The sequence below is a fragment of the Maylandia zebra genome, linkage group LG6 (genome assembly GCF_041146795.1).
Source record: "Maylandia zebra isolate NMK-2024a linkage group LG6, Mzebra_GT3a, whole genome shotgun sequence".
Taxonomy (NCBI): domain Eukaryota; kingdom Metazoa; phylum Chordata; class Actinopteri; order Cichliformes; family Cichlidae; genus Maylandia; species Maylandia zebra.
In genome coordinates, this window is record NC_135172.1 from 31,654,357 (window position 1) to 31,669,959 (window position 15,603).

Sequence of the window (15,603 nt, forward strand, 5' to 3'; positions counted from 1 at the left end):
GGGGGGGGGGGTGGCCTGGGCCCATCAGTTCCATTGAAGGGAATTGATAATGATTCATTTTATTGAAGGGTCTTTTACGTTTCATCATGACTGTGCCCTAGTGCACAAATTAAGGTCCATAAGGCACGGCTAGACCAGTCTGGTGTGAAGGAGCTTGACTGACTTGTGCAAAAAGTGCAGAACTCAACCCTACCAAACACTGTTAGGGTAAACTAGGAACAAAATTGTGAGCCTGGGCTTCTTGTCAAGCATTAGTGTCTGACTTCACAAAGGGGTTTCTGGATGAATGGTCAATAATTCACACAGACAAATTCCAAAATTTTGAGAGCCAACTCAGAAGCAGTTATTGCTGCAAATGGAGATAAATTCCATGCTAATATCTATGGATTAAGAATGGGATATCATAAAACCTCATCTAGTTGTTATGTGCAGGTGACCCAATGTTTGCCCATATCCTACTGAGAATGGAGAGAGAGAAAAAAAAAGTATCTTTCAGTTTAACTGTTTTTGTCCACTACAGACGACATAATGAATAGGCTGGGTCTCAGGAGGACAGTTACAAGTTTAAAAAGGAAAAACTAAACACCCTGCACATTTCTCTTTTTGATCAATTTGTGTTGTGTTATGAAGTTGACTCATTAGACAAACTAAGACATGCCAATGTGTCTGATGGCCAGGTCAAATTAAGTCATATATCATGCAAGTTTCACAACTGCATGAAACTAGCTCTCCAGAGGAAACATGGTACGGAACGTGTCTGAATGCATTTCTATGAATGTGCAACAAACATAACTTTTCAAATTCCATGTAGTTTTAGGATGACCAGTAAATATTCACAACTAAGCAGTTGTAATTTGTGTGCTAAACAAGACAGAAAGGTAGGAGAAAATGATTCACATCTGATTTGATACTTGTGAATTACTGTAAATGTAGCATGCGTGCATGTCTCCATGCATCACTATCATCATTATGGTGACTGCATCGTCAAAAGCTGTGAATCCCCCAGAGTCAATTGATTGAACTCCAGCTGAGAGATGCTGTAATTGGGGGAATGAGAGAAATCTCAGCATTTGCACAAGTGTGTGTGCGTAACAAAAAGGGATGCATAACATTAAGGAATATTCTACAAGTTACAAACAGCTTCAACTCTTGAATCCCAACAAGACTTTCTATACAAGCATTTTGTTTTGTTTCCTTCATACCTTACCTTGATATAAATAATTAGGACATGCCAATCGCTGACAGTCAAAGCAGACCATTTATTATAAACCAAAACATCTGACTTATTAAAGGTAAGCAATTTGTAATGGAAAGAAATTTTAAGACCAAGTCAAGGCTCTTTCACTGAAATTCTTTGATTTGGTTCTTAAGCTCAACTGTGCAGAGAGCTTCATGGAATGGCTGATGAGCAGCGACCCTAAAATAATCAAGCACAAAGCAAAGTTTTGATGTGGTTTTATAAAACACAGCGCCATTGGACTCTAGAGAAGTGAAGACATTTTCTGGAGTGAAGAATCACACTCAACGTCTGGTAATCTAGTAAACGGGTCTGGGTTTGGCGGTTGCCAGAAGAACAGTACTTGTCTGATCGCACTTTGCCAAGTGTAAAATATGGTGTAGGGCGGTTTATGGTGTGGAGTTGTTATCAGGAATCGGGCTTAACCCCAATAGTTCCAGTAAAAGAAAGTCCTTATGCTTCAAGAATACAAAGACATTTTGGATAATTTCATGCTTCCAACTTTGTGGGATTAGTTCTAGGATGGCCCTTTCCTAGGGCTGTGCGATATGACCAAAATCTCATATCCCGATATAAGACATCTATCGTCCCGATAACGATATAAATCACAAAAATTTAACATTTTCTGTAAATTCTGTGAATCTCGGGCAGCTCGACTTGCGTGAAGTGTTTCCAGCTGGGCGTCATGTACCTGGAGTCGAATGTTTTAACCGATGCATGACACTATACATTTTTAGACATAAGTTGTAGCGTTTTCTTTGAGTATTTATTACACGGCGTGCTGCGGGGAAAAGCCTGTCCTAACGTTTTAGTCTAAGGTTTAATTTTAGCTCCTGACGGCTCTTTTTGCTTCACATCCGTAAACTTATTGCCTATCATCATTTATTGGACTGATGAATGTCGGTTGGAAAAATTTTAGATATCACCCAACCTTTACTACACACCAAAGTCTGCATTTAGTCCTATAAACTCTTACCAAAACTAACTAAAGTTAGCAAGAGGTTAGGGTAAGATGCACAAACAAAAAACAAACAAACAAAAAAAAAAAACAACAACAAAAAAATCAGGTTTAAATGCACCACTAATACACTATTATGGGTTTATTGACACTTTGAGTTAAAAGATAAGAATCAGAACCACTTTACTTGAATGAATTTCTGAACAGATTATGCATAAAATGTCTAAGTTTCTATGAATTAAAAAAAAAAAAAAAACCCAAAAAACCAATTTGTCTAAACTGATAATACACAGTTGTATGTATCAAAATCTAAAATGAATACACCAAGTAATCCCTGTAAGTAACTGACTGAGTGAAGCCTTAAACTATCCGACTTGCAGAACCTTCTCTAGCACCTCCATTAGATGTTTTTAATAACTACTCAGAAATAAACTGTTATAGTTTCATCTTGATTGAACAGTTTGATCATGCTATAGCATCCTGTGAAGTTTCTTTGAAAGTTGTTTTTCTTGAAGGCATGGCTCACACCAATAAATCTTTTTGAATATAGTAGACTTCACCAAAATTCATACGATGCCTTCCTTAAATAAGGAAAGAGCTGCCACATCAACACATCAACGTCTAATATGAGCTCGTTAACTTAAATGCCTGGCTGCAAGTAGTGCTTAATGAACTCATTAGTACAGAGACTTCTAAATTCTAAATTACTGTTAGTTATTAGTTAAGCCAGATTGTGACTGTCTATAACGGGACTCACATAAACGTCAGGCCATACGTTTGAGTAATCAATGCAAAAATCCCGGTAATTCCACAGTTTAGGCAAATGTTTAAAACACAAATACCTACCATAAAGAAAGTGTGCTTTTAAACTAAAGCCAAATTCACCTCTTGCTCCTTCTTTAATCAAAAATCCACGTTTATCCAAATTCCAATTAAAACAAAAATCCACACGAATCCTATTATGGAGCTCAGATAAAGCAGCAGCTATGACAACCACAGGGATTATATTTGACTTTTGCTCTTGTCAATAAAGATTACTGTCTCACTTCCCTCACCTGTCACCAGAGAAATTTAAAGCTTAGGCAGCTGTGAGCATTTCCAAATTGCTAAAAGTAGGAGAAGTCTTCATTTAACTTTTGATTTGGTGTGGTGACCCCTCTGTGAGAGTATCTGTCAAACTATAAGGATATGGACGTATTAAAAGAGTTATAATAAATGTGTTTAGGATTAGTTGCATCTGAAAGCAAAAGCTGCATGCAAATATCTTCCCTCACTTTTAAACGTAAACGTTTAAACATCTACTTTTAAAAGTAGATGCAGCCTTTACTATATCAAATATCTGCCAGTCATATCCTCAGTATAAAAGCAACATAAAGCAGCATGCCATGTGTACAAAGTAAAATTTCCTTTGATCCCAATTATTTATTATTTATATGTAACTTTTGTGTCTCTGAGTTCCCACTGATTTAATTTTAGTGCCCTAACAATCAATGCATTATCATAAAAATGAATGCATCAAGTGTGTTCTTATGTGTGTGACATTGTGTACATGGTGGAGTACACACCTGTTGGGACTCCAGGGGATAGTAGGGACAAGGCTAACATCAGGGAAAAGGATAGTATTATCTTTGATGCGATCCAGGGCATAATGCATCTCACAGAGTGGCAGTCTGTTCAGCTGGAACTGGAGCTCCACCTGGCAGACACAACACAGAGAGCTTGTTTATCAACACAATTGTCTATATCCATCCATGCCAAGAAATCATACAAAATTTTAAAACAAAAATAAAGATAATTCCATTCAATTCATTCATTCATTAAGGTATTTGTGTGCATCTTTTGGTTTAAAGCTTGTGCTCATGATTCTCTTTCATGATGTGAATTTACTTTTTTTTTTACTAAAATAATTTATTTTATGCAAGCAATGAATTGCATCACATTGCAAAGTCTGCATCTGTGAGAACATTTTAAATATTAATATACACAAGTGCTCAGATAAAATGACCATCTAAACCAACAAATCAAGCCCACAAGCTGTGCAGTTGCTATGGAGCTGGATATTCTTGTCCATTCAAAACTAAGATTTAACTAAAATTCGCTGTATCCCATTCTCTTAATCCTCTCAAAAATTGCTAAACCTTGGAAGAAAGTCACCTGCAACACTTATGACTGAGCAAGTCTAATTAACAGTCTGAAAAGACATGCTTGCGCTGCACTATATATCCACTTTTTATTAGCCAAATGAAAACATCTAAAACCATTTACAAAAAAAACAACAACCAAAAAACCCCCCAAAAAACCCCAAAAAAACATGAAAGCTTAAGCATGAAATAAACAATGAGTACAAGAGTACAGAAAGTCAGAGACATTCAAGAGCTCAAAGGCTGTGTGGAATAAGAACCCACAGAGGAGACAGGGTAATAGAATTGTAGCACATAAGAAGGCAGGAGAAGCATATGCAGAAGAAAAGAAGATTATGCTCCCACAGTGATAGAATGAGGAGTTGTTTTGATAACCATTAACACAGTGTCTTGTTTCCCCTGACTACATTCAGGCTTGGGGGGAACAAGCAAAATAACAAGCTGAGGCTGGTGAAGATAGCATTATTGCAAAAATAAATTTCCAAAATAATTCCATCAGTGTTGACATGGATGCACAACACAGACACATTTTTCCTTGAAACCTCTGCAATCATTTGCGAAAACTATAATTAAGCAGTGAACCTTTCATTCAAATTTTCAAGGTTAGAAAATCCACATGACAAGAATGATGTTCTCAGGCTGCATGTGGGAAAAAAGTATGCTTTATAAGAGAGCATTTACCAGCCCTCACCAAACCTTATTTAATGTAGGTGATGCCACATGTCTAAGCACATGAAGTGTGGTTCACCATACCTGTAGTTCTCTGTCAGGCTGCAGCCCGAGTTCCTCACAGCAGTGCTTGCAGATCCTTAGGAAGATGTAATCCTTAGTCTTCTCCTCAATCACAGCCTCATAAACACGCTCTTTAACTCCAGGAGGCGGCTGGCTGTTGATCGCTTCACGGCCCAAAGGTAGCAGCAGAACTGAATTTACCTTGGTCATCACTAGCCGCCCAGCCAGTGTGTCCTGGTGTTCAAAACAGAAATCACTGTTCAAGATAGCTAGCTTACAGATGTTCTTGGTATATAGTGCCACTAAGTAGTACTCTGAGTGAAACGGCAAAAAAACAAGGTGGAAAGCAGTATGGTAGCTGAAATTAGAGTTAGACAACTTACCTCAGAAAGTGTTTCGTTGAGTTTGAAACGTGCAAAAAGCTGTCCATTCTGAGCATACTTTGCTCCAACAGAAATGCCAGTCAGCATAAAGCTAGTGACGAGCTGCAGGTTCACCTTGATGTTAAACCTGTGGGACAAACATAGACATGGGTTGCACACTTTTATCCTGAATAGTCCATTTAAAAAGCAAAAACAAAAGCCATTATACTGAAAAACATATTAATCAAATATATCATTGTCATAATGAATGCTGTGGTGAATTTAACATTTAGAGAAAACAAAACTGGAACTGTTTTGTTTCACCCGTTTTGTTTTATGAATATACAATTTTGCAATATATTCACATAATTATGTGATGTTTAAAACCATCTAAACATCAGAGTACAAGGCCAACTAAATACATCACCAAAAAACATTCAAGAAGGTTCTTGAACGAAAAACATTGGCACAAAATGTATCCATGCACATGTTTATTGAAATTCAAGGTCTTTTGGGAAAAAGAAAAAGGAAAAGAAAAAAAGTTCAGTTCTGGATTGTTTATGAGTGACTCTGACATGATGAAACAAGAACTAATATTATGTGATGAACTTGTGACAGATAATTGACACATAGTGTATTAGCAAAACAGTGATGTTACACAACCAAACGGAGTCTTAGAAGGTTATTTTTATGATTTTACATTAGTTATTTTGCTGGATAATCAAACAGGGCAAAAACTCTGCACTGGTTCTATTTGCTCAATTTTTATTTCTAGATAATCAGCTGATGTCTTTTGCCTCCCAGGTACAAGGAATGTGCCTCTCTCAAAACTGAAGAAATGTCTCCAGATAAAACTGAATGACCCAAGCATGTGAACCTGGCAAAAAAACCCAGATTACTTCAAAGAGATTATTCATATGGAGTTTGAAAATACTGGAGATTAAAAGCCCTTTGAATATGAGCCATAACAACAGAAAGGCACCCACTATTCAAACGACACAGTCTTGAAACTCAGTGTTTTAAATGGCTATTATGTCCTGTGTGCTATGGATGGTCTACTGTACTTGTTTCACTGAATGAGGGTTTACACTGCGTTTCAACTTACCAGCAGTGTGCTTATTTCAGCTGGCAAACAAAGGGTAAACCAGTTTCTTTTCAGCTACCTCAAAGCCGTTATTAAACGGCACTAGCACTTTTAGTAAAGCTGTCTGTGAGAAACACACCCTCCCTCTCACACATGCATAGAGCAAGCATATAGTAAAGGTTAAGTCTGACACCTTGTGGTGGTTTGCCATTTAATAGCAAAAGACTTGATAGTGCCCAGAATTTAGAAAAAAGAATCTATATTGGTATATACATTTCTTTTTAATATATTTTGTACATTTAGGCAGTGCATGTGTAATATATATGGGAACATTAGTGCATAATATGGTATAAAACTTGCTGTTCTGTACTTTTAGATACTGTGTCGCATTTGATTTTATTCATGTGTAAAATAAACTTTCCAATCAAAGTTTTATGTTCAAATTTCATATAAATGTTTTTTTATTTGCACTGTACAGCAGAATTAAGAAACCTTCAATATGTATGTACTCACTTGCTAACTTCTTTGTACTGTGCAATCTCTTCTATGTAGAGCAGATCGTGCAGTCGGGCCTGGTAGTTGTCTTTGGTCAGAGTCTTGTCAAGGACTGACTGGGTGAAGAGCTGGTCAGCTGATAGAGGTATCTGATAGCGGGAAAGGAGGCTGCGCTCCAGTTCAGCCATCGTCTCATTGGGACTGAATTCAACAATGGTTTTACAGGATGAGTCCCAGCGTTTCGCAGTCATCAAGAGTTGCTGTCTGGCTGCCAACAGGTGCTCCAAGTCTAGAGAACAAAGAACAGCAAAATGGGTCAAAGCATTATTTGCTACTTTTTTGCGACTTAAAAAAAAAAAAAAAAAAAATCTGGAAATTTTTATCCAGGTATCATCTTTAAACACAAAACTATCTGAAGTAAAACTTTATCAGATATACACACTAATAAGAGGCAACAGACTTTTCTATGCATTGATGCTCGTTTTAAAGCATACCTTCAATAGAGGCAGCATCCACCATGATCCGCTGCATTAGCACAGGTTCTGAACCAAAGTCAAAAACAATGGTCTGTCGGAAGGTACCAAAGATCTCTGTGCTGAAACCCACTGCAACCTTGTAGACACAGTGGTCCAGGCCATTGTCTGCTGCCACTGTGAGAAGAGGAAACGTTTAAGTACATTTGAACAAGCACTCCACTGTGCTGTAAAAAGAAAGAGCTAACCACATAAATTTAATATATACATTTAACACGAGGAATACATATTATGCACCACTGATATACAGTCTCTACCAATGTTTTAAAATATAGATATTTTTGGAGGTCAAAGCCCCCACAACAACTACATAAGTAGAACAGCATGGTAAAAGTTGCCTAAGGAGGCAGACTGAGAATCCAAGGAGTACACAAACACAGCAAAGTGATCACGCTAACAAGAACAACCAGACTTTTTGAATATTTGAATCTTCACTGTCAGAGATATCCCCCACACAATACACACAATTTTACCCGAGGTTGTCAGCTAGCAAGCCTCTGGTCTATGAAAAAAAAAACAACAACAAGCAAACACAAAAAACAACTCAGAGCCATACAGACCTAGGGGTGCAACCTGGCTAGTCAGCTAATGGAATTTAGCAATGCTGGGAACTTTGTTTACAATTTCTTGTACATGTACTCTTCTGATTAAGAACTTCACTATTTGTCCATTTGCACTGTTACTAAACCACAATAATTAAAAGAACAGACAGTTTGGCATATTCAAGTTTAGAAGTCAATAAAAATAAACAAAGATAAATGAAATGATTTTTGCTTGTTAATTTAGAAGTTTTGAAATATTAGAAAATCTAAATGAAACTTTTTGGACTTCTCCATGTTTAAGCTTGTCAATACCTATAAAAGGACTAATAGTTTATATAATATGGAAATCTTGTGGTAGCTCTGTCACACAAGGCATTGACTAATGTATGTACAGTGCTAGTATTTGCCCCCTTCCTTATCCTTCTATTTTTGCATATTTGTCAGAGGTTTCAGACTAAACAAATTTTGTATTGCATCCAAAAAAAAAAAAATGCAATTAATGACTATGTGGAAAAGTAATTGGGATCTAAAGCTAATAACTGGCTGTTGGCAATCAAGCTCTTGCGGTAACTGCAAATGAGTCTTTTATATCACACTGGAGGAATTCTGGCCCACTCAAAGATCCTTCATTAATCCTTTACAAGAAATTACATTGCCATGGCAGCTTCAACACAGCCATAAGACCACAAATCAAAAACAGCAAAACAATAGTAATAATTCCTATAAGTTGACATTATACAAATAAATAAAACAGCCAATAAGTAATGTGCAAATATGCAAACGTGGATAAAAATCATATCATCATTATGCATCAAACTGCTTCATAGCAGCTGGTATAAAGGACCTCCTGAGGTGCTCAGACTTGCACTTAGGTGCAGTCAGTTTTTGAAGGTTCTACTATTGATAACCTGCAGGGCATGGAGTAAGTATGCAGGCTTGATCTTAACTGATTCCAACTTCAAAAGTCTTTTTCTCTCCACCACCTGCTGGACTGCCTAAAGTTTACACCCAACTATAGAGTCACCCTTCTTTACAGGTTTGTCAACTCTGCTCCCCAGCAGACCGCATCAAAAAAAAACAGAGCACTGGCCACCACTGTAGAGTAGACACTGCGCAAGAAGGGCTGGCAGATGTTGAATGCCCTTAGCATCTTTAGGGAATAAAGCCATCTTTGTCCCTGATTACTGTACACTGCCTCCATGTAGCTCTTCCAGTCCAACTTACTGTTGAGCTGCACACCACGGTATCTGTAGCTGCACACCACTGGAGACACTGTTCTGCAGACGCATAAATTATAGTCTTCAAGACAGATAGTCCAATCACCATAAAACCACTAAGGGATTCCCCTGCACTACCTTCTCCTTCTCACCTAATAGCCAAGATTGGATTTATCCAAGACAATCCAAAAATGTGATGTCAAAAGTTTGCATGCCACTGAATGGCTGGTCAGTGTTGTCACTTGGCGATTCATGAGACTGCATCGTTCACGAAAATTACAAGCAGCATTTTTGAAACATGTCAATGAGGAAAATATATTTTTTTAAAACAACAACAGGAAAAAAAACCCCAAAAAACCCACAACATCGTTTTTTTGGGGTTTTTTTGCCCTTTTCCCTGGATTCAGTCGACATGACTCGAGACTGTTGGAAAGTCATAGATGGAGCAACTGGTAGAAGAGGAGGGGGAAGAGGCAACTGAGGAAATTATATTGGTGGTTTGGTGAGAGGAGGGAGTGGGGGGGGGGGGAAAAAACAAAAACAAAAAAAAAACGCAACGGGGGGGTTTGGTCAGCAGTGATTTTCGCCTTGGAACTTTTCCACACAGGACCAGGTGAGTTTGGTTGGCCATTTTTACCTTAATAATTGAAACCATCATTTAAAATAATTAAAATCATCATTTAAAAAGAAAAGAGAAAAAAAAAAATCAGCATTTTGTATTTACTTGGGTTATCCTTGTCTAACATTAACATTTTTTGATTATATGAAACATACAAGTTTGACACATATAATTTATACAGACAAAATGGAATCAGAAACCTTATGAAGCTGGAAAAATACATTTGAAAATAAAAATCCCCTGATAGCTCATGTTTGACCACAACACAACACAACACAACATAACATAACATAACATAAAATTTATGACCCACCTGCTGTCTCCTCCCCTGGAGTCCACTCTTGGCAGCCTTTGGGAACACCTTGGAGCCGCTCTCCAGCTGACACGCCTGTGATGAAGAAGTGTGGTCGGTGGGCATCATAGAGGAGAGCAATCCGGTACAGCTTTCTAGGCGGCTGTACAGAGCAATGGGAAGATAATCAGGACTTTCACAAAATTAACAGATGGTTAATATACCAAGTATCCAAGGAGCACAGACTATGGGTTTTGGGATAATTGTAACAACACAATGTGATTCTTTTGTCCTTTTAAACACACACAGAGTGAAAAAAAGAGCAGAGAGTAACCAGTGCAACTGTTAATGACATCAAATGGTGGAAGAACTGTCACATTCAACTGAAAATGAATTAATGTTGATAAATAAACAAAATGTAACTTAACATTGTGCTTAACACATCACCACATACGGCCCTCATGTTCCTCCTCCACAATGACAAATGATCAAACACTCAATGCTTCATCCTACCTTGCACAACAAGGAGAAGACCCAGGAGTGGGAGGATTTTTTGGTGGTGACGGTGACAGACAGGCTAGAGGTGGTCTCTACATTCACTCCTTCTAAACAGTCACTTAGCTAGAAGAAATAAAATACCATGGTTAGTTACATACCATCACAGCTTATTTATTCATAAACCATTTACAGGTCAACGGTTAGCCAATATTTTTGCAAGCCAAGTTAATTTACGCATCAAATATTAATGAAAGCAAAAGTTAGGTATCCCTGACTGTAAGCACACATTAATTAAGAGCTAGATACAGAGTGCCAAATAATATTAAAGGCTTGTGAGTATGTGCTCAGCACTGACACTCCTAAAGAAAACATAATCTTTGATGCATTGTTCTTCTAAAATATCTTAAATGTAGTGGAGGTATTTGAGTGTTTTCCGTAATAAAACAGACTTAAGAAGTGAACTAGAGGGTCACATATCTGTTAATAGCTGTGTTTATACCCAATGGGGGCGGCAAAAAAAAACAAAAAACAAAAACCAAACAAACAAAAAAAACAACCCTCCATTAGGATATTCAAAGCTTTTGTGTGGATGCATATGTAAATAAGGACCTATGCTGGAAATGTGTAGTAAATTTGAGAGATTTATATTTATATTTGAGAGATTTATATAGTAGATATATATAGAAATTGCAGAGGCTTTTAATCAGAACACATGTTAGAATGGTTTCAAATAGCAGTGAACACATTCATGTTCGCACAGTGTTTTCACTTTTATCTCACTGTGCCACTTTTGAGTTTGCATGAACTACAATGTCACTTACCACTTTCTCTGGAGAAAGGGAGTTCATCCACTTCTCTATTAAGGTCTCCATGTAGTTTTCGGTGAAGTGTTTACTCTCCTGCTGTTGTTTGAGGCGGATGAGGCGTGAAGCATAGCGCTTCTGCCACTCCATAAGCTCCTCCTGCGAATGAGCTGATGTACACTGGGCCCCATACCGACACAGGCCCTGCTCCAAGTACCTAAAGGGAAATAAAAAGTATGCTCAGGTGGGTCCATGTTAGTTCAAGCAACTGTTTTACTTCATAAAATGTTTCAGAATACTCAACGGTTCTTGTTCCCAATTTATATTATGCTTTCTCGGTGTGTTTTGTGATGCTGGTTGTTTAAAAGTATAACATTTAAAAATAGTTGGTACATTGACTGTGACACAATGTAGTTAAAAATTTCATGTGCCCATCTCCTCTACCTTTTAAGTTGTGCAGACTCAAAAAGGCACATCCCATCTCATCCCACCCCTCCTGTACTTCAATGTACAATTTTGGTTAATTTTATACAAACCATTATCAACCACAAAAATCTAAAATATATTATTGTTTGTAAAGGAGACCCCTTTGGTGTAAAGAGTTCAAAAATGAAAATTCACAGAACTAACTACAATCACAAATTCTGAAGTCTCAGTGTGATGACAGCAAATGCCCGTTAGTTGCATAAACATAAGCGTAAGTCATGGCATATTTTTCCTTGCAACATTTAGTGTGAGATACATTTGTATTTGTACTGTATCTTTATTTTGAACATGTTAAAAATAGTATAACACTAAAGAGAAAAAAGAAAGCAAAATAAAATTAGAACAAAACAGTAATAATTATAAATAACTTACAACTGACACTCAAAAAGGAGTAGGAAGAAGCATATATAATCTTATATAATCCCACCTCATTTCCACTATTTAGTAACTAATAGTCAGTACTTTTTCTTCCCATTTATGCCCTACCAATCATAAATTCTTCCTTACAATTTGTTACATGCATTTGCTTTTATAACCCCAGTAACACATCAAAAGATATACAAATTTACAGATATTCCTCACTTCTTACAAATAACCATACAATTTGCATTACCTTTTACAAAGGGTGTACTCCTCACTGCTCGTGACTCCTCTTGGAGGTGGTCGGAACCGCCAGCCATCTTGGACCTCTGTCAATATATGAGCAGGGTGGTCAATGTAAGACTGAGAAAAGTGTAACCATTAATGCTAACTAGATTATACAATTTCTAGAGAAATGATGCTGGGATTGTTGCTACTGCTGGATGTCGCCTTGTTGGCTGTTGCAGTTTAGCTTTTAAAATTTTCAATTTTTAAAAACAAGCTGGTCTTCTATTAAGAGACATTTATGTTTAATTTTAAACACTGCCAGTTCTTTTTATTTTTAAGTTTGTCTGTTGTCCTTCAGTATGTATGAGAGAGACGGACAGCTACAAATCACAGCCTACATACTTAAAACTGTGAAGAAGATCTGCCTTTAAACTCAAGCATAATCGGAGCTGGAATTTCATAATCTAAATGAAGATGTGCGTTCATATTTTCCATACAGTATTTTCATCCTTAAAAACACACTCAGGCATTTACAGTGCCACACAGGTCCATTTCAGCCAGAAGCTTATAATCATATTGCACCACCAGTCAAGATAAGCAGAGGGGAAAAAACAAAACAACATTAATGTGATTTTTTTTGTCATGGTACACATTTGCTTACCTTCATCCTGGTCATCTGTGTATTCTGGTGCCATCTCTCCTTTTACAGCCTGACAGAGAGGGGGGCAGAATGAGGAGCTTGGAGGTGGTGCGTAGATTATTTCTAATATGTCAACTAGTAACTTGAGATACATGCATGCCCTTAACTTTTCCAGGCATTACCCAATGGAGGTGCACATTTGCATGCAAATGTCACAGATTGTTGGATCCATCATTAAATGTGAGAAAGGGCAACTTTGGACAATGTTCCGATCTGACTTTCCTGAGGTTATCCTCTGTTCATGTGTAAAAACAGCTCGAGCTCCATGCAATCAGCTTAGGCATTAAACATATTGCACGGGAACAAATAAACAACAGATACTTTGGCTATAACCAAATCTTAATTATTTCCATCTACAAGCATTGAAGAATTCCCTGTAAAACCAAACACCACATGACTGGAACAAAGGAGCATGACTAACAATAGGCACGTACCTCTATTTCAGAGAAGAGCATTTTTAATCTGCTCAGGTCTTTTGCAACAATACCATTCTGTTGAGAAAGAAAACAACTACTTTAGTCCTTTTTATTAGTAGTCATTTTTTAACAATAACATGCAAAATTGATCTTCATCATCATTACAGTATGCACTACAAAGGTTTCCATATTAGATCAGTGGAATGTGAAATGTATGTGCGATGTAACCTGGAGTTTGCTGGCAACAAGTCACAAATTATAGTATCGAAAAGCGCAAATAAGCCTTTGGCTCATGCATTTATGGCTTCCTTACAGCTAGGGTACTTAGCAATTCACTTTCTTAGTGAATTATTTGCCAAATAAAACTCTTGTTTGATTCATCGCTTATTTGCACTTCCTGGTAGTGACTTTATCCACCGCTATATGAAGATTTTCCTGAATGTTTAAGGTCTCAGAAAATTTTACAGTTTAACTGCCTTTCTGCTTAACACTGCTCTATATAGACCATGAACCCCTCACAATTTCATTACACATAGAAAGTGCCTATTACATTCCTAATCCAAAATATACGGTAACATTTAAAATCCCACATCATATCTAAATGAATATTCAAGTTTAAAATCTGTACTAACATACATGTAATTTGTTGAGAAAAAAAAATTAAACAATGTATGATCTAACAATGGCCAGTGGAAACCAAAACCATCTAACTTTTGACAGCTGCTTCAAAAACCACAATAAAAACATTGCCTGTATTATTATTATTATTATTATTATTATTATTCTAAAACTGTAGAACATTGGCAATGTTAGACAATGCACTTTAAATACCCTTCTAGCTACCAATGTGTAGTCTGACAGTACTTTTGAATGCGATTTATAGATACATTAATCATACCATTGGCTCTCCATACAAGGCTTTAGACAGGATGCTGGCCACCTCCTGCAGGCTGCCATCCAACAGCATGGAGCGCAAGTTCACCTGTAGTGAACCATCTCCCCTGGCAATTTCTTCTGCCAGGACTATCACAAGATGAAGAGGAAAGAGGAGTGGGTATGGAAAGAATAAATTCAGTTCAGTCAGTTAGATATTTTTCAATGTTCTGTATGTGATAAGTCTGCATGCCTGCTCTCTAGAAAAAGAGTGAAAGGGACTGATTTGATTTTCTGAAAAGTTCAATGAAAACATGACATTTTAGGATTATCAGGGCTTGTATTTTCATACAGGCTGAAAGAGGCTACATTGTACCATATACTTTTCTATGCCGCAAGCTTCAGCAATGCCCCAGGTTTACTGCAGTAAACGACTCACTTGACAACACTGGGACACTATCTTTGACCCCAGGCATCACCTGAGTGCAGACCTAAACATTTATTTTCTTCTGTTTTTCAGCTATAACACTTACAGTAGATGCAAAATTAACATGTCAGGACATGGTGAAACTTCTACCACAGGTACAAAATTACCTATTACACTACACGAACTTACAGTATCAGTACTGTTTACAATTTGAGTTGCCACTCACCATGTTTGCAGTCTTCATCTGCTTCATCATAATTTTTCTGTTGGCAGAAATGGGGGAGAAAATTTATGACCTTTACAAATGAGAATACTTGGTGATACTTCCTCACATTATCAGACTTATAAGACTTAAGTAGTTTCCATAATCTTCAGCCTCAAGCAACAGGTCTAATTTTAGTCTTCAGCAAAGATGACCTAACAGTACCCTGGAAGAAACTTCTGTTTCCTCATTTTTAATCTTCTCTTCATTTCACAAAGGTTGATTCAAAGGACAATGGTCAGTTATTTCAATGTAATGTAATAATTTCAAGATGAGTATTAGATGATAATTTTATATTTCACATTATTATTGTTAATGAGTTCTGTCTCTACATTGTG

The 15,603-nt window shown here is 37.1% G+C and overlaps 1 protein-coding gene across 1 annotated transcript in view; it reads right to left on the minus strand.

Annotated features, from left to right (window-relative positions):
- The window catches only part of helz (helicase with zinc finger), a 50,615-nt gene that overhangs the window by 30,291 nt on the left and 4,721 nt on the right, over window positions 1-15,603 (minus strand). The window contains exons 3-15 of the mRNA XM_004539199.6: window positions 15,230-15,266; window positions 14,602-14,726; window positions 13,722-13,778; window positions 13,249-13,297; window positions 12,613-12,688; window positions 11,532-11,730; window positions 10,726-10,833; window positions 10,234-10,375; window positions 7,504-7,659; window positions 7,028-7,298; window positions 5,452-5,578; window positions 5,090-5,302; window positions 3,761-3,891 (exon numbers count right to left, since the gene is read on the minus strand). Coding sequence (XP_004539256.2) covers window positions 3,761-3,891; window positions 5,090-5,302; window positions 5,452-5,578; window positions 7,028-7,298; window positions 7,504-7,659; window positions 10,234-10,375; window positions 10,726-10,833; window positions 11,532-11,730; window positions 12,613-12,688; window positions 13,249-13,297; window positions 13,722-13,778; window positions 14,602-14,726; window positions 15,230-15,266 — 1,691 coding nt within the window. The remainder of the gene's footprint in view (window positions 1-3,760; window positions 3,892-5,089; window positions 5,303-5,451; window positions 5,579-7,027; window positions 7,299-7,503; window positions 7,660-10,233; window positions 10,376-10,725; window positions 10,834-11,531; window positions 11,731-12,612; window positions 12,689-13,248; window positions 13,298-13,721; window positions 13,779-14,601; window positions 14,727-15,229; window positions 15,267-15,603) is intronic.